This window comes from Drosophila innubila, assembly GCF_004354385.1.
Source record: "Drosophila innubila isolate TH190305 chromosome 2R unlocalized genomic scaffold, UK_Dinn_1.0 1_C_2R, whole genome shotgun sequence".
In the NCBI taxonomy this organism is placed as follows: domain Eukaryota; kingdom Metazoa; phylum Arthropoda; class Insecta; order Diptera; family Drosophilidae; genus Drosophila; species Drosophila innubila.
This window is the reverse complement of record NW_022995374.1, coordinates 17,577,884-17,605,067: the sequence shown is the minus strand read 5'-3', so window position 1 is coordinate 17,605,067 and position 27,184 is coordinate 17,577,884. Positions and strand designations below refer to the sequence as shown.

The 27,184-nt window shown below is 37.6% G+C and overlaps 3 protein-coding genes and 2 long non-coding RNA genes across 5 annotated transcripts; 3 read left to right on the top strand and 2 right to left on the bottom strand.

Moving 5' to 3' along the window:
* Positions 1–6,565: 6,565 nt before the first annotated feature.
* LOC117783540 lies at positions 6,566–7,098 on the top strand. Its single transcript, XM_034620982.1, has 3 exons — positions 6,566–6,787; positions 6,843–6,923; positions 6,981–7,098. Exons 1-3 carry the CDS (start codon positions 6,688–6,690, stop codon positions 7,007–7,009), a joined length of 210 nt encoding a protein of 69 aa, XP_034476873.1. The 5' UTR covers positions 6,566–6,687; the 3' UTR covers positions 7,010–7,098.
* On the bottom strand, positions 7,094–9,057 carry LOC117783539. Its single transcript, XM_034620981.1, has 5 exons — positions 8,832–9,057; positions 8,695–8,772; positions 7,875–8,273; positions 7,508–7,815; positions 7,094–7,449 (listed from the first exon to the last, which is right to left on the bottom strand). Exons 1-5 carry the CDS (start codon positions 8,903–8,905, stop codon positions 7,196–7,198), a joined length of 1,113 nt encoding a protein of 370 aa, XP_034476872.1. The 5' UTR covers positions 8,906–9,057; the 3' UTR covers positions 7,094–7,195.
* A 12,921-nt stretch (positions 9,058–21,978) lies between these two features.
* LOC117784941 lies at positions 21,979–22,425 on the top strand. Its single transcript, XM_034622798.1, has 3 exons — positions 21,979–22,054; positions 22,115–22,269; positions 22,330–22,425. The coding sequence occupies exons 1-3, from the start codon at positions 22,009–22,011 to the stop codon at positions 22,333–22,335; spliced, it is 207 nt and encodes a 68-aa protein (XP_034478689.1). The 5' UTR covers positions 21,979–22,008; the 3' UTR covers positions 22,336–22,425.
* Positions 22,426–24,755: 2,330 nt separating this feature from the next.
* On the top strand, positions 24,756–25,077 carry LOC117785031. Its single transcript, XR_004617474.1, has 2 exons — positions 24,756–24,795; positions 24,907–25,077. It is a non-coding gene; the product is annotated as an uncharacterized LOC117785031 (long non-coding RNA).
* A 1,697-nt stretch (positions 25,078–26,774) lies between these two features.
* Positions 26,775–27,158, bottom strand: LOC117785070. Its single transcript, XR_004617478.1, has 2 exons — positions 27,077–27,158; positions 26,775–27,006 (listed from the first exon to the last, which is right to left on the bottom strand). It is a non-coding gene; the product is annotated as an uncharacterized LOC117785070 (long non-coding RNA).
* Between the last annotated feature and the right edge of the window lie 26 nt (positions 27,159–27,184).

Below are 27,184 nucleotides of genomic sequence, written 5' to 3'. Positions count from 1 at the left end.
TTAGTGTCTCTAGCTCTTGCAGTCTCTCAGATCTAGTTGTTAATACAGATGGATATGGATCTGATTGAGAAAATATATATATATTAACTTAAGTGAGTCTGTCACACCTTCTACGGTAAACATAATAAACCGCTTGGACTTTTTAACTGTCGCTCTGCGTTCTTACTTCTTGTCAATTTAGATTTTGCTGTTCAACTTTCTCTTTAATAACATTTTTCCAAGGGATATTTTCAGTATTTAAGAACATTCACCGTTAGCCAACCCGTCACCCTTGGGCAGACCCCATTGCAGTACCTTGGGGCTCTTTATGTAAGGTTCTGGAGCAGTAACTGTGTCAACGGAGCTATTTACTCCAACCAGCTGCCAGCTTCAATTTTTTTGCACGACTTTGCTGCTGGCGCTGTTGCCGTTGATGGTGGCATAAATAGGAATATGTAGCTCCCTCTGCTGCCTCATTGCTCCCTCCTAATGGGGAATGGCTTCGTTTGAAGGTACACTCAGGAAAATATGACAAAAAACACCTTTATTAAATTATTTGTTTTAAAACTGAAATTAAATTAAATATGACAATGTTTTTCTAAAATAAAAACAAGTAAATTTTGGAATTAGTTTGAGATTTTTCTGTACCTAAACTGTTTTGTGTTGATCTTTAACATTATTCAATTAATCCTAAAACTAACTTAAAGCATTTAAATTTGAATCTCATATAAAAAATTTCCGGGATGGCTAAAAAACGGATTTTTTGTAGTCAGTTTTGAAAATTCCGAACTCGTTTTGATTTTGACATCGTTTGTATTTAACTGTTACCTGTTTAAGTCGAAAATCTTGATATTTTTTCTGAGTGTAACAGCAGCGATGCTCATAAATGTAAACTTTTTTCGGCTAGTTTCGTGTAATTATTCCATTTAGCCTGTGCCCGGCCAGCTGAGTAATGGCTACGGGCTGGTAGAGTTTGCTAAGGGGTAAAAGTGGCAGGAAGGGCAAATGGGGAGTTTGGCCTTGCTTATGATGAGCATAGACTCCATTTCCATGGACACGTTGTGCGTTTCAGAATCAACAGACTGTGACATTTTTCACGCAGCTTTTGCGTTTGAGTTGATTGCCAATTTAATCGGGGCACAATTTCCGTGCGTCAGAGGTCGGCAAGTGATGATTAGCGGGAGTGGGCGTGCCAACTACAATTTGAGCCAGCAACGGGAGATTTTTCAACGTTGAAGATACATATTTTCAACGGGTTTTTGTGAAGCTTCTGATGCAATGCTCACAACTTATTGTTGTGCATACATGTGTGTGTGTGTGTGTGTGTGTATTTGTGCGTGTGTTGTCGGATATTTTATTTATTTTGTGCTGTGAGTGAGATGCCTGGCTGTGGCATGTGCGCTCGTGTCCTGATCCTGTTTCGGGTTCTGTTCGCGGCACATAATTCCGAAACGTGCCTTGCATATGTGTGCTGCCCACTTTTTTTGTATGCTTTGACCTGAAAGGACATATGCCACACACACACACACACATATATATATATATATATGCACATTGTACATTCGCCTGTACAATGTAAATCGACGCTGTCAAAGTCGCGAGCGGCATTCAATGAACTTCTTATTCTTTCGAAAGTCCTCCCAGCGTATTATTGTGTATGTATGAATGTGTTCCAGATTGTTGCCAGTGCAATGCATCCAAGTATGAGAATAAAACTCATCGACTTCGGCACCTTGCAAAATTGTCCCAAGAAAAAATTAATCCCAAAAAAAGTCTAAGTATCTTAGGTCTATATTTAGACTTTTGTTAACATTCATTGTTAATTTGGTAAAGATAAAAGAGAGAGATCTGACCTTTTGCCTTGTCTTTTTCTTATACAAAAAATATGTAAGAGTCAAGCTAAATATGGGTTTAATCCTTGTCAAAGCATCATCAATCGGGTATATTTAGTCATGTCCTTGAAATTAAATCGGGTGTATTGCCGCTTATGCATCCAAGGATATTTGTATTGATCTTATAATTATCAGAGAATTTTGCAAAGCAGCTGCTCGTGCAGAAATGATCATTAATAGAATTTCCTGCTTACAGAGTATCTATAAAGTTGTACATTCTTCACTAAATGATTCTTTCATGTTTTGATCTCACTCATGTGTGTTTTTGTGTGTGCTTGCTTAACTCACATGAAGTCAGTTGCTAAATTGTTGGTAGTTTTTCTGATTTTGGCATTTGCCTTTTCTTTATGCTGCCTTATAAATACCCTTATAGAGAGTATCACTATTTTATGTAAATTGGGTATATTATAGTAACAAAAGTTTGATACTTTTTTTTGATTTTGAAGATATCCCTATCGGTACTGATCTATTCCAATTACTTGGACGTGCATTCTAAGTATAAACTTTATAGGTCAAAATATATTTGGTCAAAATAAGTTGATTAAGATTGTAATAATAATATATAGCAGGCAGTTTATAAATATATTAACTTTAGTTTTAAGAACTTTCTGTAAGAGTATTTAAGCTGCCGCATAATGAAGACTGATATTTTTTCTTGCCTTTGCTCTTTTTTTTATGAAATTTTGCTTTGGTCAGGTGGCTGTTCCCACTGCCATTTTATGCCACAGAAACTCACACACTCTTTTTCACACATACACACACACATATACACAATCATACCATACGTGTGTATTTAGTTTTTGTGAGCGGTTTTTTGAATCTATTCTATATGCTTGTTTATTCTTTTCATTCATTTTAATTCTCGTTTTTTATTCCTTTTGGTTTTTACTTTTTTTTGCATACGAGTATTTCTTTGTTTTGGTTCATCACAACCACCTACACACACACACACACACACACACACACACACACACACACACACACACACACACACAGATTCCCACACACATCAAATAGACTTTTAAATATTTTTGCACTAAATTTAGCTGACGGTTTGGGGCGTTCACACATTCGCATGGAGAGAGATAAGATTTATGAGAAAGCACCTGCAGGTCGCACTGTTGCATGCCCCATGCGCTGACAAAAGCTGTTTGCTTTTCTATATGGACATAGACACAAATATTTTCATATCTTCAGGTTTGTTTTGTGGTATATAGCAAAAATGGCGACGAATCACGTCTAAATTATGTTTTGGTTAATAACAGAGCAAGGTCCAATTTTAAATAAGGTAGTTTCGAATTGTTCATTCTTTTAAAAAAGTTACTCTCTTATTCTGCTCAAACTTTCTCAAGTGTTTAGTTATTTTTGACTTTATTTATGCTTTATTTTTGCTTATATCTTTATCACTTTGAAGCTGTTTTATGAACAACTTAAAAATCAAATCTTTTTACATGTGACAAATTTTTGAGATTAAGTGGTAATCTTGAATTTAGATTTGTAAGCCTTTGTATATTTGTATAACTTAGTAACAATTGCTAAGCATTTATCAATTTTGTATGTCGTTCTTATTGTTTTATATTGCAGTTAGCAAAGAGGCAGCAGCAGGCAACAGTAAAACTAACAACAATGCAACACGACACAATAATAATAAAAAAAAAGAATCAGAGAATATATGAGAATTTATTTGCATTGCGATTCGAAAATTTTTTCAACTTTTCGCATATTTCACTACAATAAACTTGAGCAATTTTAAGTTCTTTGGCATTTTCAGTGCTGAATTTATAACGAAAACTTTTACATTTTGCAAATCATTTTTAACACCTGCGGCAGGTTAAAGTTCAGCCAGCGGAAAACTTTGCGAATTAGGAGGCAAGGAGGCAACATTTTATATTTATTTCTTATGCTTGAATTTCATATTTATATTTCGCTCAGCGGACGTTACATTTAAAATGAGTTAAGCCGTTAATGGTGTAATAATGGCAAAGTAAAGGACCGAGCGAAGGCAAGAAGCGTTAAGCGTTAAGTCCGATGTCAGCCAAAGATACCTCGTGGGTTAACAACAAAACAGGAAAACAGGAAAACAACAAGACGACATCCCGACAAAATGCGACCATGAGAACATAATGCGAATTCCACACCCGATTACAGTTAAACCAACATATGTCCCAGATGTGTTACAGCCACAGATGCTGACCACAACCAAATGCCAAGATTTATGGCCAAGTAATCGACATCTCTGAGCCATAAATCTAAGCATAGGTCCCTCTGTCAAGGACTCCCCTTGCCAAGAGTTGCAACTCAAAGTCAACAATGAGAAAGTAAATGCAAATTAAAGATGTTTTCTATCTGACTATAAATCACTAAAAGACCCCTTTAATATTACGTATACGTAATTATTCAGAAAAATAGCCAGAGAGAGTGTAATTAAATCCTAGGTTAATAGTAAAAGAGCTAACAATGTTATTCATTATATCTTTAAGCCAATGAATAACCAAGTAATTCACGTTTACCTCATTATTTGAAAAAATTTATGTAGATTGAAAACCTTAAAAAGCGAGAGAGTTCCCCCATTTATCTCTCACTTTGGCGCACATATGTGCCATTTTTCGAGTGTCCTTGTCAAACTTGTAATACCCCTATTGATGAGAGCAACAAAAAAATTAGCTTAAGCTTATTAAAAACTTTACATCAAACTATTCAAATAAAAACACGAAAATTCCTGAACATTTGGCAGCAAAGCAGCAAAAAAAAAAAAAAAAAAGGGTGTCAGAAAGTTTGGAAAAGCTTTCCCAGCTCTGGAAAATCTCAAGCAGATTTGCAAACAATTTACAAAAAAAAAAGGAAAAAGAATTGGAAAAAAAATCCGCAACGTTACAAAACTGAGATGAAAAGTTGCATCAAACTCATTTGGTCAGTTTTAATGGATTGTTCAACTAGCATTTTTTACGCTTTTTAATTAAATGTGCTAAGAGTAAAGTTAGCACTTAGTTTGGCCAAAATCCGCCTATAGCCACTCTTCACAAACTCTGGGCTAAAGACAATTTTTGGACAGTTTTAAGAGTTTAACGCCAGCTTTGCATAATTTATAAACATCTCCAGGAGAAAGCAGGAATATTAGGAATGAAATGCTCTTGCATGGTCCATTTACTGGCTGTCCCTAATAAGTTTTCAAAGGATACACATGTAAATTTATATGCATGTATGTGTAAGACATTTAAAGGCAAACTATAAAGCCGAATGAGGTGTAACCGTGACCACATCAGAGGGAGCCTTGCGATGTTTGCTTTCAAATTAATTACAACTTGACTATGACCGACCCAAAGTCATTCGTGGACATCATCATCGACATCTGAAATGCCCGAAATCCGAGTTGTAATTACCTCTTGGCACCCACAAACATATAATTAACTTAATGATAACGAGCCAAAGGGAAGAGGGAAGGAAGAAGAGTTTCTCGAATCAAACTGTTATGCTCTGTTCTCTGTGTGTGTTAATGTCTTCCGGCGTGTATGCCAAAATGGCGGCCATTGTTCCCTGTTGTCCTGGCTTTTTAACGGCATGTGTAATTGCCTTAAATGGGCACGCCACTTGTGAAATTTAAAACATTTCAATTAATTTGCTTGACTGCAAAACAGTCACTCGACACTTTTCAACAGGCAAATAGAATAAACAGCAAATGGCAACAGAAAATGTTTTCTTGGCCAAAACAATTCACCTGTTTTAACAAATAAAAGTTTTTAATTTATTGGCCACACGGTCACAATTATAAACATGACCATCTTTTGCACCTGTTCTAAACATAAAAATCGAAAGAAGAACAGAATGTAGAAAGTTTTATTTCTGAAGTTAAAAACACAACTATTTAAATTGAAGTACATATTTTTAGAGGGTTAGACATTCTAACAACTTGTTGGATATCAAAATGCCATTCTGTTTGTGTCGTCTGATTTTGTGTTTATGGTCATAACCACACATACATAATTAAGTAAGAGTCAAGGGAAATATGTCACAAGCACGAAAGGAAACCTCGTTACAAATTAATTGGCCAAAACTTACATTTCTCGTTATGACTCAATGCCAATGGCTTTGATTGTAAGCCAGCCACACGGACAATGTATGTACATAAGCAATTAACCTAATGATAAAAGAGGTTGCCCAGGGTGATAGCCATGGCCAAAAGCGGCGCCAAGGCGACGTCTATAGTATTCTCATCATTAGCCGCAAAATTGTTGCATTTTTGTTGGTCTGCTTTGGTCTGCTTCGTGTCCCAAAACTAAGTGACAAATTTGTGTAATTTTTGGCGTCACAGAAAGGCAGACTCAATGTAAATGTAAATATATACAAATAATATATACAAGTCCCAGGACGATGCTGACCAAAACTCATTATTCGTCACTTGGTAATTGCATATTTAAGACAGTATGAGACTGATGATGATGTCTTGACATCGCCGATGTTGGATGAGACCTAAACTCGGGGTATACAACAATTAGTTGAATATCCAGCTGAGCGCCTTTTCATCTTGTCCCCAGACTGAGTGCATGTCAAGCTTTGCCATCTAATTAAAAGCATGTCCAGGACAGTCTCAAACCAGCTGACATTTACTTAATCTCGCACAGAATCATATTTGAGTTTGTGAAAATATATCAACAATTCAGTAGCCAATGTCTCGACAATCATTGAGAGTTGTAAAAATTTAACATCTCAGTTGTTGTTTGAACATTAGATAGGAATAGCACATAAGAGTTTTTTTGTAAATAATTTTCGATTGAAATTTCGGTAAAATTTGTAGTGAAATATTTGCAAATAGAAGAAAATGGATTCGGAAATGGAAAATCCAGGCATTGCCTCAACAGATATTATGGGATCCAATACTATTAACCTGAACAATGAGCGATTGGACTGCGAACATCTTGGTGAGTTTAAGATGCGTTTTTCAGGATAATTGTGTATTTTTATAATGTTTTATAGACGACATAACGGAGAGGTGGATTGATCCCAACAGACCCTCCTTTGTCACCGTTTTGCTGCGCTTCTTTGGCAACATATTTGGTAAGAAGAAGCACACAATATTCCTGTTTCTTAAATACTAATATTTATCCTTGACAGTGGACTGCTTTAGAGCTGTTTTCTCCTAGAGAAAATCAGATGGCATATGGAATGTGCATCGAATCTTGTTTCAAATTGTATATATATATTTGGAAAATAAATAGAGTTTGTACTAGTATAGAAGGATATTTTATTTAGGCCATTTGACATCCCAGTATACAATTATAATTTTAGTTCCCATCAAACACTACTGACCCATCGATTGATTGTCAAAGTCAATGACATTGAACTACATCGTGAAGGGTAATTTTGCAATGGCATCGCCCCTGAATTTCCTCAACAATCTCGCTGGCTTCATTGAGGAATTGCTCCAAATTGCCAGGGTTACGAAAGATGTCCTTGGCAATAGTAAATTTTTCAGTGTCCCAGATCTTCCAGCGTCGCATGCTGGCAACGACATCGGCACAGAAGTTGCACTTGTGCCTCTCTCTCTGCTCAAGGATCAATCTGATGCGTCTGCGTCGCCTTCCTGCAATATAAGGATCATCAGTTGGAAGAATCATCGATTTAAGCTGCTTTCCACTTACTTTCAGCCATATTATATTGAGTCAATCTCGATTTGGCATCACGCAGTGATTCATCGTAAGCTTCAATTATCTTATACATACGACTGTCCAAATCGGCCGTTTTGTTCAGGAATTCTTCGCAATGAGGCTTACAAGCTCGTTTATCATTGGGCCCCTTATATGGAACTGTAGTATAGTACGCATTATCACGAAATTTTTGTCTATGTGTCTTGAGCACCGCTTCACGGCTCATCATTGCATTGTGGACGCGTCCATTGTGGAATCGAAACCGAATGCTGGCCAACAGTTTCTCCACACGCGACAGACATCTGAGAATTTGAATTCACAATCAGTAGCTTATTCTTAGTGGGTAGTGTACGCAACTTACTTTGAATCGCGGATTGAGTAAACACCCGGAATGGAGTAAGTACGCAGCAGATGATGCAGCTTAAAGGCCACACAATTCAGCAGATCCTGTGCGGCACAAGTCTGCATCCTCTTCAAAGCACTCATATCGTGCACGGTTCGTCGAGTCCACCAGCCGCGGAACAGAGCCTGGATCTTAGTGGCCGCATTATTGTAGTAGTTAACCAACGTATTCTGCAGCTTACACTCCACAATCGACATGAACTGACTTCGCACATGGTATCCGCGCCACCAACGCTGTATGGTTATGGCTGCCTTCTCGAAATTGACGATTCTCTTACGTCCGGAAAAGCATCGCCAGTTCCGCTGTATCGTGCGGGCAGCCAGGAACTGCACATAGTCCATGATCAGCAATGGAGTGCTGTGGATTTATTGGTTAGAAAACTGCCATTTAAATATTGTTTAATCAAACCATTACATAAAAGAAATTTTTAATTCAATTCTCAGTCAACTCATATTTTTTAAATATTATGTTCAAATTTTTTCAGAGTTTTAAAGTTGCTTATTCATTTAAGTGGCTTAACGTTATCAGAACCCAACAGATTTTTAATGGAATGCAGCTTAAATTTATTCTAAATTCAAAACTTATTAAAGCAAAGAAATTTTTATACGCATATGAAAATGAATTGATTTCACAATACAGATTGGATGAAAAACAACGAAGCTCTAAGCATAAGTTTTCCACCCGTTAAGTTAATAAGTTCTTCAGGCAATCAGTTAATAGAAATAAAATAAGAATCAATTTATATATTTAACTAGAGTTTAAGATTTTAAAGACTTACCGGGGCAGTGTTACCTCCAAGGACGGATAAATACTTGAAGTATCTTCTGAAAGCACTTCCGATGTCAGTCTTGTGTTGCTATTGATAGATTGACTGGATCATATACATATTGATAATAGATCTATCTGCTAACTTACGTGGATGACACATCCGTAACGCGACGACTCACGCGAGCCATAGTTTTGTTATCGCGAAAAACCCGGGCTGTCATTTTAATTAAACTCTCCCGATATGTGTTTTATGGTTTATGTTTTTTTGGGTGTTGTTGTGTCCTGTCAACTGCGTGTTTTATATAGTAAGTATATTTAACACTATGTTAAACTATTTAGTTATGCATTGAGATTTATACAATAGCTTACTTTGATTCTACTCATTGTTATTGATACGAATTTCAACTCAGACCTTGGTAATTTATTAACAAATATCTAAACAGGAACTCCATGTAGAAGATATTTTTTATCTGGCTGGATGTTGTATCAACATGCTTAGCGCTTTTCGCATCAGTTCAAAATTTACGAGCAAACCTTTCTTGGAATTTGTTTCGCCTGCGGGTCGCATGTAATAAATTTAGCTTCACCAGCAGCACGGGTTGTATTTAATTGAATTATATTTGGATATAGCACAAGATGCTGTTAGACCTCAACATATAGCTATATATATAGGGAGCCATAACAATAGGCACACAGCTGAGATTCCCATTTATGGATGTCCTTGACTCAATTGTGGCTCTAATTGTGCTAATGCTGACAAATGGCAAATGGCAACTGCAGTTTGGTTAAAGGTCAAGTTGTGGTTGCTCTGATGAGCATTGCAGTGCCCACACAAACACACACACACACACACAATGTGGGCCATAAATTTTGTAATATTTGTCAGGCCAAATGCCATTAGGAGAATCACGGCAAAGTTTGCCGCTTTAAATGAAAATCAATACGTGTGTACTCGCATAACCTACATTGTCAGCCCGTTTTTATTTGGCCTTCCCGTGTCGTTCCTATTTACCCTTACTAGCCATCATCTCCCTTTTCCATGGTCATTATGTGCCACAAATGAACCACACACAAACAGCGGAAATGAGTCGGAAATTCTCATTTATGACGCCCTTGACGCCATTCGCTATTTCCACTATCCTATATATTGCCATTCCTCTTTCCCCCTGCCTGCCAGACAGCTGACAAGTTGGCACTGGTTTCTGTTCTGCTGTAAATGTCGCTGATTCTGATTCAGATTCAGATTCCGATTCTGGTTCTGATTGCTGCAGCCATGAGATTTATGTGCTCTCATGATATTGACGATGATGATGCGGCTGCCCGTTGTCAACATGATGATGGCCCAATAACTGAAATTACAAATATGCCCACATTGGGAGATGTTTAAACCGCTAAAAAGACAGATCAGTTCACTGACTAATTAACATAAGTCACCTATGCTATCGTAACTTTTTAGAAAAAAAATCCAATTAAAAGAAGAAAAAATATATGTTTGACAAGCTAGGCAACTTATCAGTTTAATTACTCAACGCCTAAAATGAATCGACACATGTTTTGGTAAGCTAATATCCAAGGCTTTAAAGTGCATTACATTTTCATTATTCATTTAGTTTCATTTTTGAAAGGGAATATCCTTAACCTGTTTAAATTTAATGTCAACCAAATTTGGCGGATTGAATAATTTAACGTAAAACTTTACATTTCATTGAATGCTATAAAATAATAAGTAAAGCGAACTAAACCTGCCTGATATTTTTCCCTTAAAATTTCAAAAATATGCCTCTACAAAAATCGATGCGCATTTCGCAAATGCCAACAAAATTCTGCCCAAATTGGAAAATGACTATAAAAATGCGGACAACGTTGTGTTCTTGTATATATAAATATATATATTTATATAATAAAATAGGCGCACAGTGTTGTTCACCTTCGATTTTGCCATTTAGCCTTTCAGCCGCGACGTGGCATCCTTTTGAGTTTAAAGAGCACGGGGCAGTGGAAGAGAAAGAGGTTATTCACCCACATAGAAAACTTTTGGGCCATTCATCAGCATTTATGGCCACGTCCTTAAATGGCCTGTAGTCCTTGGGCCGAAAGTGTTTGCGGTTTTGCTTGCATAGTTCAACGTTCTCATTGTGCCCTTATAGAATGTCTGTAAATTAGTTTTTACACCTGACTGGCTTTGTGTGTATTTGCACGTGTGTGTGTGTGTGTTAGTGTGCGTGTGTATTAGCCATGGCCAGAAGCTTAGTTTAAATTTGAGACACATGTTGTTTGATGCCACGATGCGTGAACTTTATTTAATCGATGGATGATTTTTGACTTAATTAAATGCAAGCTGTGTGGCAATTCTAATTCAATCGAAGATGCTGCATCAGGTCTAGACTGTATGCCAAGTCAGCAAATTACTTTGATTATACTCCTCACGTAACCAACAATGTTGTTGTTATCCCGACTGCTTTAAATTGTGTTGTGTAAATATTGCAACGTTTTGGGTTCGCCTCACATTTTATGGCAGTTGAGTTGGCCAAGGAAATTGCGATAGCTGAACGGACTGCGACCGTTCCTAAATCTAATTTGAAAAGTACTAACCCGTAACGTAGCAATGGCCATATATCAAAAGCGAGTTATACACACACACACACTCTTAGACACAAGAGAGAGTTTACCTCTAGCTTCTGGGTGGAGATTTCTACGAATTTACGAGCGCGTCCAAGCGATGCCCCGAAAATGTTGGCTATAAAATTTGTCTGGGCAGATGGGTGGCCTTATTGCGGATATGGTTAGAAGCAGGAAGCTGCTTGTATTGTGTGTTGTTCTAGACACATGTGAACATAAATGTCCAAAGCCAGCAGGTGAGGTTGGGGAAATGAAAACGACAGCTACCTGGCGCATCTGTCTTAACAATTTGTCACCGACTGCGCTTTTTGATTAATGCACTTGGAGTAAAACTCACCTCACAGAAGTTACTAAAGGTCTGAGAGAGTTAAGTTTAAGAACCAATCATGTTTTCATTGGGATTTCTCGATTTGAACACAAATCAAATCATCACACAGCCGAACAAACACAACAAATATCTCGAATACCATTTTATTTTAAGCTGAGCTAAGGGATTGTCAACGTAATGGATTATTTATTGCTGGGCGAGAAGATCACCATTAACCGATCCGATGGACGTGTTCACACCGCACACGTCATTTCCAAGCATAATCAATTGCAGTCGGTGTTAGTTTCCTGGAAAGAGGGCTTCAAGATGATGGGCAAGCAATTATCCTGGGACTGTGTAATGGCTCTCAACCCGCAGTTAGAGGACCGCAGTAAGACTGATCACGATGACGAGAAAGAAAACACCAACTCATCGGAAGAGGAGTTCTTTGAATTGGAACCCCGATTTGATGAAATTGGCCTATAATAATTATTGATAGAAAAGAAACTTATTAAATTGAACAAAATTTCGATATACCACAAACGACATTCACTATTTACATATACACATATATAATAATTTATAATAAGGGTCTGTAAATAAAATGTTAATTTGAAAAAACGAAATTGATAACCAGCGTCAAAAGTTTTGCGACCCCAACAAGTTTCTCTAGTTATAATTTTAAACATTGCAACGCTCAAGTTTCACTTCAAATCGCTCAGGTGAAATAAAAAGAACTTTTCGCCCTTTATATTGGCCATTTGTGAAAAGAAGGCAACTTCCTGGGGCATTTTTTTCTCTCTGATACAAATTTATGAGCAACCAAAGTGTAATCAAGACTGTGAAGCAAGGAAAAAAAAAGATGGTGTGGATTTGTAAGCTTGGTTAACTGGCGAAAGTCCCGTATCATGTGTTGCAAGTCGACGAGGAAAAGCAAAAGTTGTGAGAAAAACTTTGACGGAAAAAAAGTGTAAGGAAAATTGAACAGCAGAAGTATTGTTAAAGGTAAATCGAAGTTAAAAATACTGTAAAGGTATTACAAATGTCCGTAAGAAAATCATAATCACGATATATATTTGTACTTGCTGTACGATGGCTATATAATAGATTAGATAGAATAAATAATAGATTTACGAAAATTTAGCTGATAATATCTCATATGTATAAGAAAACCATTTTAACAAATAATCTATTATCTTTTTTTTTAGATATTAGTATATATTATTAAATATTACGTAAAATATCATTAATATAATCAATAGCTCCACAACTTCGACTATCTGGTAGATCAGATCATTTCCACCAATCTGTTCTCCGGGTTTCTGGTCCAATTCGCCGGCCAAGTAAATGCACGTCTCATTGCCATTGATTTTGATAGTTCCAGAGCTCCGTATTATTTTCATCGTGTTTGAGTTGCCATTTATCTCCAGAGTTGCAGAATTGTGATTGGCTGCCAATTGCGCATTGTCCTTAATGTTTAACTCAGTCATTTTGCCGAATTAACAAATTATTGCAATAATTATGAAATTCTTCCTTCTGATTGTTTCGATATGTAATAAAAATCGATACCTTAATCGATTATCCTTTCTTTTCCAACACGTGACTGCAGGGCTGCACTGAACAAAAGGGAACAGTGTTAACTCGCAAGCGAAACGATGGAATAAAGCGAAAATGAAATACATAGATTTTGAAACTTTGAAAACGAATTTAGTGCAAATTTTAATGGAAAGTGCATAAATTTCAAGTGCTTACAAAATATTTAGCAAGCACTACACTTGCTTCCAAAATGCTCTTAAACTTTGAAAGTGTCATCCTTGATGATAATGATGATGATGACAATGATGACTCCAGACCGCAAGCTGCTGTAGACAATTTCCTGCTTTTCCACTCAGTGCTGCATCCAAATGGTGAAATTTTCCCCAGATGCCGAAAATTGCAACTAATTTCATGCGAAGCGAAGCCAAATCAGTTGTGCTCGAAACTTTCTGTAACTTGACGTCACACACACATACACATAAACACACACACACACAAACACACGCGCGCACACTTGCAGATCTAATTTCGAAAACTTTAAAATTAGTTAAGTTATGCTCAGCAGATACCAATAAAGCTGCCTCAAATGTGAACAAACAAATTTATCTACTTATGGTTTGAGAGATTAGGGAGAAATGCAGAGAGAGTTAGAGGAAAAGAGAGAGTCGTTTCTCTTCCACATTTGGATATATTTGGCTGTATGTAATTGGATCAACTTCGGTTGCTTTTCACGCTTTGATGTGGCCCCAGCATTGCGGAATTGCCAACTTTTAGCTTAACTTGATCAAACTTTCAATCAAATTAGCAGACACGTTGTCCCAAATGCCAAACAAATGAATGTACGAAAACTAACTAAAAAGAAAGTGCCCGAAATAGACGGATAGAGAGCGAGAGAACTATATCTGTAAAAGATGTTAATTATTCTTTAAAGGAAAGCTTCTTAACTGATTTTCTCTTTAAAATTCTTTTCATTTTGTGGGTTCCGACAAGTAACAAGTGAAAGTACATTTTACCAATTTTACGGTGCACAAAAGGCCAAAAGCAGCAAAGGACAATTTGTGTCTTTTCTTTCGCTCGAGAATGCGAATGAAAAGGAAAAGTAAAAATAAAAGAAAAAATCAACTAAATACAACAGCAAGCTTTAGCGTTCACAACACATTTTGTTGTTATTTTTTGTCTCATCTTTTCCCTTGTCGCGCTTCCTTAGCTGTTTAGGATGGTTTTAGTCAGGCAAAGGCAAAGCACTGCAGTGGCAAAGAATTTAAGGGCCAGACTTGAAGCGAGGATGACGAAGGGGCAATGCAGAAACTCGAAGCAAAACACTTAAGTTTTAACCCAAATTGTTGCCAACAAAGCGGTTTGTCTAACATTCTTTTGAGAAAATTTAACGAAAAGTGTTTGCTACACACATACACAAACACACAAACCCACTCACACAGATACAAATGCACAAAGCTTTCACCCAAAGAGCAAACACAGCTGCCAAGAGAGACCCAAAGAGAAGACTAGATAAGCAGGGGTACAGTTACATCAGATACATCCGTTACAGCAAACGCAACGCTTTGGGGGTATCAGAATGGGTATGGAACAATGGTAAAGGAACAGTCAGTAGATAGAGAAAATGTTAAGTGAAAATATCTCAAAATAAGGAGAAACTTTAATTAAACTAAAAAAAAATTTAAATATTTTATTAAATATAAAAAATAATTTCAATTATATACAATTTTAGAATTGAATCTCAATAAAAATAATAGATTCATAAATCAGAGCTACGCCCATGCTCAGCTCGGACTTATTCGGCAGCGAAAAACTCTTGAAGAGCACTTGAAAACCGCGCCTTAAACTTTTCCAGCGGCCAAAAATGCAATTGTAATGAATTACTCAGGGCAAATGAGTACTCGAAGTGCAGCTCAGACTGAAACTTTGAACAGCTTTAAGTTGCCAGCTGGATTGCAAGTGGAGTCACCGAACTCGGCCACTGATAAACGATATTAATCCAGCAATCTGGCAAAATTGGGAAAGTGGAAAAGTGGAAAAAAGTGGGGAGAACTGCACACGGACCAACTAATATTTTAGTCTGGGCTTAGTCTAGGGCTGTCTGCCCGAATGCCAGCAGACACACATACATATGCACATACATACATACATAGGCTGCCAGCGACATGTTGACCTTAAAAACTTGACGTGTTCAAATGTTGCAAAACAACTCAAGGGCTTTCGACTTGAGCACTTTTTCTGTTCGGTTCGCTGTTTGATGGCGCCCTCTCTTTCATCCTTATGCCTCTCTATTTAACTCTAACACATATGTATGTATGTAAGTATGTATACGTGCACACATACTCGTGTAGTTGTATTGTGCACTCGCTTCTCTGTTTGACGCACATGAAGTGCCGCACTTGAAATATGCTTTTTTTGCTCCCAGCAAAAGCGGGAGACGATTACGAGCAGGGAGGGGGAGGGTAGGTGTGGAAAATGTGTTTTGACAAGTGTCACTTATGCGTAGCTACTATGAAATATGCAAACCTGTCAGTCAACTCAAACTCAAACACAAACACAAATCCCATCCCACCCAACTCGGATATCCCCTACAAGTATATGGCTTGTTGTTGTAATTGCTATTGAGCAAACTGCATTGCAAGTCGTGACAGAGGGAAGGGAGGATGCTGAAGTGCTGCTGGGATCTGGGTGAATTGCATTGACATGTCTATGAATCAATAGGGATATCGAGTGTACATTGAAAATGAAAGAGGATGTAATTAATTTGCAATAAGCACTGGAAAAAATGTGGGTGTGACAATTTCAGCAGAAAGAAGAGCATAAAGAGTAGTTTTATCAAAGGGAATGTCAAAAAGAATTATGGAAATGGAATAACACACTCTCTGTGAAATAGATTTTAAAAATATGACAAGGTGCTGACAAACAAATTAGTATATGAAACGCGATAATACTTAAAATACTATTAAATCAATTAATGGCCACTTGGTATCTCCTGTAAAATGTCTTTGCCAAACTGAGCATATTATCATATCAAATTACAATGCCTTATACTTCAAAGCCGTTCCCAAGACTTCCAAGTCGTCCTGACTGGCGTGAAGATAACGTCAAGTTGCCATTTAATATGCGAACCTTTTGCGTGCTTAAATTTTCAAATAGACACAAAAGCCAATGACCCCAGGGGTTTGTTATAAATATTAAAACAACGCTTCAAATGGGCCCCAAGTGCAGCAGCATAAAAAATATATTTTATATAAATTTAAGACCTTCAAATTCCCAAGTGGCAGCCGAATTCCTAGCGAACTGCAAGCGCCAAAAACGCGGCGTATACGTAATATGCTATTAATATTTAAGCCACGTTAAAGAGTTATCAGCTGCGTCTTAAAGCTGTGCCTTCAGTCCAGGGTCCCAGGGTCCCTGGCAATCATTTGTCAGCTCGAAACCAGAACGATGGCAACTCTGATGTCGCAAGGACAACCATCCTCTATTAATTAGCATTTACCGCAATTTGACTCCCTCGTTCTGTTTTTCGCTTAAATATTTATTCCTGGAATGGCAATCGTCCCACGGTGCGTTCTTTGAAATTAAATATGGCCCAATCCAAAAATGATTTCTTCAAGTAAATTCCCAAGGTTTCAATTACAAAGCAAACAAGTTTTGTGAAATTAAAATACCATTAAAATGGTTCACAGCACTCTAAAGGATTGAATTTAGCCAATTCAAATTATGAGCATCTAATCTTAGTTGCTTTTAAGACTTGCCTGCCTTTAAGGTATATTCAAATATTTGCCTAACATTTTCTTTATTCGCATTTGCATAATAACTGCCTGTAGTCCTTGTTGTCGTCCATGTTGCAACTCGATTGCAATTTGCCGCATAGTTTTCAAACTTTTCACACCTTTTCATTTGCCTTTGGCAATAATTGGGTCAAATGCGTAAGAATTACGGTTACTTTGGTACGGACAGTTACATTGAACACCTTAGGCCACTTCTGACCATAAGCTAGCCACTTGGTTTTAGTGTTATTTTGCCAACAATTTCTCTGCTCTGCCTTGTATTTTTTTTGTTGTCAGCAAATTGCAAATCAAAGGGCCCAAATTGAGAGCAGGCCTCAAACGCTTAAAAGCAATTACGAATTCCGGCTGTCATTTTGCTGGCGAACCGGAAGTCATTATCATGGCAAACAAAGCGCAACAGAGACGGTAGCAACAGCTAACCACAGCTACAACAACAGTTGAAACAACAACAACAGCAACTAACACACCATTACATACATTTTGCGCCTTTGCGACAACTTGGTCCGTGTCCGGCTTCGACTACGAGTTTGCCCTCATTATCAAGTTAATTATGTGAGTGTGAGTGTGTGTGTTTGTGTGTATGTATGTGTGTGTGTGTGTGACCAAAGGTAATTACAGCAACGTTTCCATTGTTGGGCTGCAGCTTCGCTCGATTGTCATTGATGTTCCTTGTTCTCCATCGAGTTTTACACCTTTGCCTCATTGTAATTAATTCGCAAGGCGGCTGCCCTAATGATGTGGTTCGGTCTATTTACGGTGATGAATATCTCTGGCAGAACGTATGTACATAAACTCCGCCTTGGATCCGCCCATCAGATTAAGCACAAGCTATTTGCAAATTCATCACTGTATCTCAATATGTCTGTGTTGTTTGGCTTTCAACAAAGTACGTTAAATGGATCCATTAGAGGTCCAAAACCACAACAAATCAATAGTCTCAAATAATATTGTAAGTTCAAACAGTGAAGCAAGTTTAAAATCAATATGAATAAAAAAAATTAAATTAAATGTTACATTTTTCTAAATCACTTTTTGTTTTTAAGTATGGACAAAATGGACAGTGATGGTAAAAAGTTAGATCTTTCAATTTTTATGCAGAATTAAAATACAGGACAAATAATGATAGAATTGACATTCAACAAGAATCAGTTAAGATTTGAAATAGTAACGATGGAAAAGTAGAGGAAAAGTGGACAATTATGGAAAAATCGAGTTTTCAATTTATCGATATATTTTTAGATCCTTAGTCTTAATTTAATTTAAGCTTAAACAAAATTTAATTGAAATATAGTATAAATAAAAATACTTACCGCATACTCACCTACAAATCTGTAAATACTTTTTAAAAGTTTTATTCAGATAAATAATTGTATTTAAATGTTATATTATCATGTTGTTTGAAAATTCACCAACTGTCTGAAGTATTTAAATTTTAACATTTCACTTGCTGACAATTCTATTTATCTCTCTTATTTTCTGATTCTCTGAGTTCACACTCGCCATTGCCGTTCATTATCAAAGACCCAACTCACTGCTTATCCTGAAGGTTAATTACATTTATCCAAACGCAACTGACCCCGCAGGACATTGACTTAATTTCCCCAGCGTTTTTTTATTTCGTTCTATTTTTTTTGTTTTTTTTTTGCTTTTATTTGGTTCCTGCCCTTATTTCTGTCTGCTTCAGACTTTATTTTTTGTGCGCTTTTTAATTTTTTAATACCTAAAAAATACAGCAGCAAAATTAAGGCAGAATGGGCCTGTAAAGCGCTGCCAGCGATTTGGGCGATTTCAGTATATATGTATTTCTTATTTTCTGTTTTTTCTGTCTTTTCCGCCTCCCACTTCGCTGTTCTCTGTACCGTGCTCTCTGGGTTTTTTGTGCTCGTTCAAGCGCCTAAATGGTAATTAAAAATTGTTGCATTGCCGCTCGAATGCGTCTGATATTTATGTAGTTTGGCGCTTTTGTAATTTGCGTTTGTTTTCGCTTTTTTCTTGCATTTTACCACTTACGGCAATTTAAAGTCAAGTATGTTTTTTATACCCGTTACTTAAAAAATAAGTAAAAGGGTATTTTGTGTTCGTTGGAATGTATGTAACAGGGAGAAGGAGGCATCTCCGACCCTATAAAGAATATATATTAGGGTGCATCGATTTTTTCGAAATAAAAAAAATGGTACCCCAGCGGGGACAGGAATTAATTTTAAAACTATGGTTTCTTGGTAAAAACATCTTAGAATTGATCGTAGATTACGAATATGGGGTACCATTTGTCAATTTTTTTTGTCCCATACAAATCGATATATCCATGTCCGTCTGTTCGTCCGTTTGTCTGTCCGTCCGTGTAAGCGCCTAGATCTCAGAGGCTATTAAAGATAGAGTTATCAAACTTTCGCGAAAAACCACCACACCCACAGTGGTTAAGATAATACGATTTATATGATAATTGCTGTTGTATATTATTATTATCTATTATTCTACTGGGTCGCATCATGATCGGACAAGTTGAACAGCAGTTATGGCGAACTGATGTTTTTAAAGTAATTCAAGTAATTTCTTTAAGGTACTTATATATATATTGAAATAAGTAACGGGTATCCTATGGTCGGGATCTCGACTATAGCCTTTCCCACTTATTTTCTAATCGAAATGGTGGATTTTAATGGATCAAAAGAATTCCAAAAAAAATAAATTCAGCTTAGCAAATAGAAAAGTTTAGTCAACTCTCCAGATTTTTGTTCCAGCTTAAAGCTAGCTGGCAATTTGCATGAAATTTTTCACAATGGCAACTGCAAACCGCTCACTTTATTTTCAATTTTTGGGACAGTATTTCGATCCGGCAGCTCGACCAACTAACCAAACCGTATCACGTAGAGCTCGGCACTTCCGTCTCCGTTTTTTTGACATTTTCTCTCTATGCTTTTCTTTTTTGTCATCTTTTTTTTGTCTTCCGCCCAAATTGCCAAAATCGAATGCACTGGCAAATAAATTTTGATTTGACAGCAATGTTCGGGAGAATGGCAACTTTTGTTAGGCGTCAGCACGTTTTCGGGCACTGTATTTGGACAGGCGGGGAACGTGCAGGTGGCAGAAGGACACATAGCTGAAAACTGCATCAGATGACAAAGTTGCTGGGACCAGGACCAAAATCGCCGTGACTGCTGCTTGTGTTAAGTGTTCAGGCCAGAAGCATCGCAAAAATCCGCCATAGTTGCAAGCTGTGCTCTGGCCAGGGACAAGACCTAATCCTAATCCTTATATACGCCATGTAACAGCAGTGACAGCAGTAACAGCTGCAGCCCTGGTAACGACAACGACACGGACAACGACAACCCAATTGTGTTATGAAACATGGCACAAAGTTAAGTTACCCTACAACTAAAGCGTTGGAAAGGTATGCCAAACAAAGTCGATTAAATACGGAATATACTAAGAGTATTGGAACTTGTGTATACCGCATAGTCGAGTTGAATTCGTTCTCTACATGTTGCGTGTTCATGTAAAAAACACACTCCAAATCCGTTGCCAGTTCCATTTGTTGGGCCACAGTTTGCGTGGTTGCGGAGTGGCTCATTCAGGCATTGCGAGCTTAAATATTTAATTTCATTACGTCAGGCGGTGAGCGCAGTGGTTTCACACGGATAAATGCTTAGGGAGGGGGAAAGGGAAAGGGAGAGAAAGAGATCAACCATACAAAGCTCAGCGTGGGATGGCAAGGTCCAAAAGGACTTTCAAAGGGATGCGCTTCTATGGTTGCCTGTCATTGAAGCTTCTTTGATTTCGTATGTGTATGTGTGTGTGTGTGTGTGTGTGTTGCATTTGAGATTCCAAGTGGCCCTTAAAGTGAGCAACACAAAAGTGGCAAGACTAATGCAGCGTAATTACGAAGAAGCTGATACTTATGTCTATGTGAATTACACATCAAATGGAATCATTTAGCAGAAACTCTTTCATTCACTTGTTGCAGTTTTGAGTACTCGTACTTGTACTCAACGCAATGTAAATGCAGTTACTTTTGGCATGACCAACATTGCTACTTATAACCCGACCACATCCGGTTTTTACTGCTGGCATCGGAAGTGGAAGATGTTGACATTTGTGGAACATACAAACCATTTTCACGTCGACCTAGAAAGCTCTATCGAATCCACTTATGGTAAACTGAACCTGAGCCAAATTTTTCTGTTTGTGGAGCGGTGAAATCGGTGGCTCTTTCACTCGACCTTCTCAAATTCAACTCGCACGCAAGCCAAAAGGAACGAAACAAATTTCAAATTCGTCTCGATTTCATATTGTGAATTTCCTGGGGCGCCGCCAATAATTTCATCAATATTATTGTTTGGTATTTTCTATAAATAAGTTCGCGTTACACGTGGGCCGATATTGATATATGAGCAGAAGTCATGCAATGCGGCAAATGATAAACAGCCACGTTTTTAATAACAGCCACAAAACAATTGAGGCTAAATTACGCAGATTGTGGAACTGGTGAAATTGGTTAGTGTTCCGCAAAATGTATTTCTGATAATTATAATAATAATAATACTCGATACAATTTTAATAATATTCCAAGTTAGACTAGATATAAGACTACGGAGTTGCCACTAATTCTAAATATTATTTGCAGTCTGTCGGAGAACCAGTTGTTAAATGGATTCCTTACCAAACACAGTCAACAGCTGTTTCTTTAACTCCAAATTCGATAAGTTTTTACCCATGTCTTAGAAACTGTTGTGGTTAGTTGGGAATCAGTAGAACAGCCATTTTCAAGGAAGTATAAAGCCATGACACCACAAGCTACAAGTTATAGGAATTTCAATTTTCAAGAACAAATCGAAGGTAGCACTTAATAATTATTTCAATATTATGAAAGCTTAAAATTTTTTTAGTCTGTTTTAAATAAATTTATTCTATGTGTTTTGAATGCATTTAAGCTAATACTTTTTTTTTTATCATTTTTTTACCTTTGATATTTAAGTTATTATCCTTTTTATTTAAATCCATCCCATCTGTTCTATCAACAGTGATAAGCCAGAGAAGCTATGAGATAAAAGAAGCATCTAAATACTATTTTATGTTGACAATTGCCACTTTAACATGGTTGTTGCTCATCTGTATAAGTGAGTTATTTGGAGTCTGAAGAATTCGATTCACAAGGCTCAATGCATGTGTTGTTGCAGGTGTTTTCATTTGTTGTTGCAATTACTGGGAGCTGTTCTGGTCCCCAAGGAGGAGAAGGAGGAGGAGCAGAGCATCGTCAGAGCAGGAGGATGTATCCGAGCAATCGGAATTGGAATTGGAGCAACAGAGTATGCTGCTCACACAGTTCGACGATGTGAGTAACTGTTGAGCAACTGCAATTGTTGCACCACTAAATGAGGATTGGTATTAGCAGAAATGAAGAAGCAAAGGAGACAGGATGGCGACATGCGACAGATATTTTATCAAGAAAACACTGTAAAACAAATAAAAGTAAACAAAAGAAAGAGAGGGAGATAAAGGTAAAGAAAGGCCAACAGCTGGCAGCGATCAGCTGCGGGGCAATATGGCGACGTGCAGCTTCCATTTCCATTTCCGTTTCCGTAAACTTAATTCCACACAGAATACACACACACACACAAACAAGTATAAGCTCCATGTGCTGCTGTTTCCTTTTGTATTTTTCGCCTTTGCTTTCAGCGCCGTTTTGCTGTTAACTTTTTCTTTTCACTTTTCGTTTTTGCCTTTTGCGCTTTGGCCAAACAAAGAAAAAAAAAACAGAAAATATTTTATTATAGCTACAGCTGAAGTGAAGTATGTTTCGGGTTTGGTTCTTCATTCCTTTGCTGACTGCCACTAAAAATAGCGTCTTTTATGCAAATTCACAATGCCAGCTCAGGGCAAAAGGGGCGTGCTCCAGCTAACATGACTTCCGCTGCCTAACTGGCTTAATTTCAGGAGAGAGAGGGCAACAAAAATTAAAAGCAACCCGAAAAAAGGTACAAAGTGAGCTGTAAAAGCTCTTCATTCTGCTTGTCTTTTATGTGAGAGCAGTAAGAAGTTATAACTCATACATCTATTCATTATTTATCTGCAGTACGAGTATGTTGTATTCAGAGATTACATATCCGTTAGTTAGCTATTACTTTAGCTCCATCACAGTGCCGAAAAGTTTGTTAACTTTTTCTGGCAGTTTTTGTTTAAATTAATAAAACAACAGACAGTTTAACGGACTTTGTCGTACAAACAAACTAAAAATTAACTAAATTTTTGCAGAGCAACGGCAGCAAAAAACATTAAGCAAACAGCCGAAAAGTATGCTTTAACTTTGCGCATTACATAAATTCACACACATACAGACAAATAAAGCACAGGGTGAGAGAGTGTTAAGGAGAAAGGGGGAGAGAATGAATGAAGTGTAACTGAGGGGAAGTGGGGCAGAAACTAGTGAAAGAGCCATAACATTTATCATGACCACTTAAGGATGCTTAAAATACACAAGAAGCGAGCACGCACCCAACGTTCAAGGGGAATGATTGGGTGAGGGGGAGGGTGGGGAGGGGAACAGAGAGTGGAGGTTGTAGAAAGTTACCAACCAGCAATAGCAACAACAACAACAATTCGCTTTGTTAAATCAATTTGATAAACTGTCAATAATGCGCCATAATTTAATGTGCTCCCTCTGGAAACCCACCCAAGAACAACACCAACAACAACAACAATAATAGAAACAACAACAAGAGGCAGAAGCCTAAAGTTGTTTTCAGATTTCCTTTGACTGTTGTCATACGTAATTATGATGAACTTGGGGCTCATCCACATCCTCTGACAGCTGCCCTATTAGCACTTTGTAAAGCAAGGACAAATTTTTGGTTTGCTGGACAAGCGAAATGTTTGATTTTGAAAAGATATCACAAAGATGGACAAGGACGAACTGGAGACGAGCTGGCAAACTGTGGGGAGCTGTGCTGGTACAAAAGTGTCATAAAGCAAAGGCACATAAACAGATGGAGCAGAATGAGAAGGAGCAGGGAGTCGGAGCAGGAGAAGGAGCCGGAGCTGGAACAGCAGATAACAATGGAAAACGGCGTATTTGACACTGGTGAAAATGGTGAGAATGATGACGACGATGACTACGAAAAGGAGCAGCTATTGAGAGAGGGGAGAACTGCGGGTATGCGGGCTCTATACATGGTCTGGGTCTGGGTGTGGTTCTGGTTCTGGTTCTGGTTCTGGGTCTCTGCGTGCGTGCCTTGAATCCTTTTGTGCTATTGGGGGCTGTTGGAAACGACCTTCATAAAACAAACACGCCGATAATGAGTGCGACTCGAAGTCCCCGTCGTAAGCAGTGACTGAAAGGGAAAAGAGAGTAATGAGGGGGAAAGTGGCGAGTATCTTTGCCTCGGAAGTGGAAGATGGCATCAATGGCGGAAGCGTACATTCAGTGCCTGGCGCCATTTGCCGGCTGCTAATGTGAAGAGTTTGCAGACTGAGCCTTTGAAGAAGGTCCTGTGAGTGCAACTAACTAACCGATAATCGACATTTGATTTGCTGTGCCACAAACACAAACTTTCAGCTGTGAGTTGTGAACTTCAAGAATACAACAACTGAATCTACATATTTTTACAAAAGTTGTCGAGTATTAAGCAATGTCACAATTTCACTTTAAATGCACGAATGCTCCAATTAAATTATTGAACTTTCATTTAACTGTTGTAAATAATTTAATTACTTTTGCATTTGTCACAAAACTCAAGTAAATATTTAATGCGACACTTAGGAAATATTTAACCACAATTTATTTGTTTGCCTGCTCTGTCAGCATTCATACATAAATTATATTCACTTGGAATATTGAACTACGAATTGAATTTGAGTTTAAGTAAGTAAAAGACAATTTCTTTTGCTGTGTAACATAAGGTTTATTTTTAAGCTTCAGGTGCACTTTTAATTCCTAATATCTTCACGTAACTTCTTTTGACTTTCTGCACAGATGCACTTCAGACTGATTTGTACAAAGTCTTCGTGACTGCAGTCTGAGGAGGAGATGGGGCGTGGCAGACTAAGGACGTGGCCATGACAGAATCGCCATTGTCAAGAGCTCTTGCAACAGACAAACAAACAAGCGAGCATATCAACAAATAAAAAACAATGAACGTGTAAAGGGGTTTTTTTCTACTCTTTTCGAGATGTCGAAAGTGGGAAAGAGGGAGGAGTCAGAGTGAACGGGTGGGCGTGGCATCTCTTGAGACACAGCCCAATGCGCGGAAACGTGTTTGATATGCACTTCACTCGCCCTAGGCTTAATTATTAGGCTGGAAGGAAGCGTTCACTTAAAAGTGAACGTACAGATGCCCTGTTACATAATAGAAAGTAACTGTGGGTTAAATACACTGATAAAAAAAAAGTTCAAAATAAAGATAAATATCTTTGATTTTTTAGATTAATATTCTTAGTATTAGTAATATGGTCTTAAAATGCTCTGATTTTAAGAACAAAATATTTAACATGAATGTTCTTGATCTTAGAAGTGGGTCTTGTTTTTCAGTGTAGTAGCTCATAGCGTGAACACTTCGGAGTTGACGCGAAATTGCAATTCAAAATTGAATTGATAAATACTTTTAAGAATGCTGTCAATTTATGCGTGGAAACGACAACAGCAACGACAACAATGAGAAATGAATATGGGATTAGTTCTGAGCTGTTGCCTGTCTTCCACTCAAATGTCATTACATCTGTTGTGCAGCATCTTGTTTTCATTCCATTTTCCACAGACAAATACTTGAACTTGTATGCAACAATTTGGTCTAAGGATAACGCTGCAAGGCAGCAAGTAATCGCGAGTATTTCAGCATGTTTTCTCCACAAACCTCCCCTCATAATGCCAGCAAATAAATTGGCTTATATTGAAAAATTGATTAACCCAAGACCCCAACGAGATTGAAAAGAACTTCAGATAAACAAAAGTCTCGCTGAATTTGAAATTTAATTTTGTGCCACATGTAACTAGAAGTAAGGCAACAACAACAACAACTTGTTACTATAAATAACATCATATTTGTTGGCTGATGAAGCTCTGCTCGCAACTGTTGCCAAAGTTTTCCTCCTCAAACTTTGCAGTCGCAGTCGCGGAGTCGAGTCGAGTCTTTTTGCCGTGATTTTTCGACATGCCGACACTTGTTTTTGGCCTAAGTGATTTAGGTAAAAGTTTTCGCCCCCGAAAACGTCGGAAATCTTTCACCAAACAAGAGGAAAACTTTTGTTGTGCATAATCGCTGCTCATCCCGGCGGAAATGGCTCAAAGGAAACTGTTTGCCAACAGTATTTTTGCGAATGAATTTTTCAAAAATATAGCTTAGAGATGTCTCTAAAATTTGCTAAAATTCGCTTGAATTTTATCTGCAGTTAACGCAACTCGAATGAAGTAAAATCAATAAGTACTCATACTAAATACTTGGCTGATTAGTTACTTCTCTTAAGTTAATGTGTGTGTATTTGTAAAGCATTTAAGGCTGCATAATTGTTGTGCGTGTGTGTGTGTGTGAAGGGGTGTGTGTATGGCACGCAAACACGTGCCTCTGCCCTCACAATCCGATCATAATTCATTTGCATAACATTAACAATTGCTGGGATATTTGAGCATGCAACGAAGCCAGTTAGAAGCCGTCTAAAGTGGTTTAGCAACTGGGCTCAAATGAAATATGTATTTCAGGAATTATCCACATACACTATGCTATACTTGAGTGTTGAAATATGGGTATGTGGAGAGATTTACATGCTTTGTTCCCAAAATTGTTTCAAAATTGTTCATATTTGAATATGAAATCCAATAATCGATTTTTGATCAAATAAAACCTTTTGTCAATTTTAACTTCAGCTCAATTTATTTTGACATATATATCTACATTTTGCATATCATTTTGTGGACATTGTGTTGATCGATTTAATTCTTCTGGACCGTGGAGTCTACAGTGGGAGCAGAGGAAAAGGTGATATTTTGAGGTTCATGCACATACGGTCTGGTTCTAGCGAAGGAAACCGTATTTTGAGCCTGGGCCACGGCAAAGAGCAGAGCGACGAAGTAGATGAGGAACTATAATAAATATTGAAAATAAATTAAACTATATTCTCAATTAATAGCAGTCAGGATCAGGATAACTCACTTTCATGTTGATTGAGTTGTTCTGGGTTTGATTGGAGTGCGTTGACTGATACTGATAGAGATTGAAGCTGCTCCATTTATAGTCGTCGATAGTTAAAACTGAAGCATT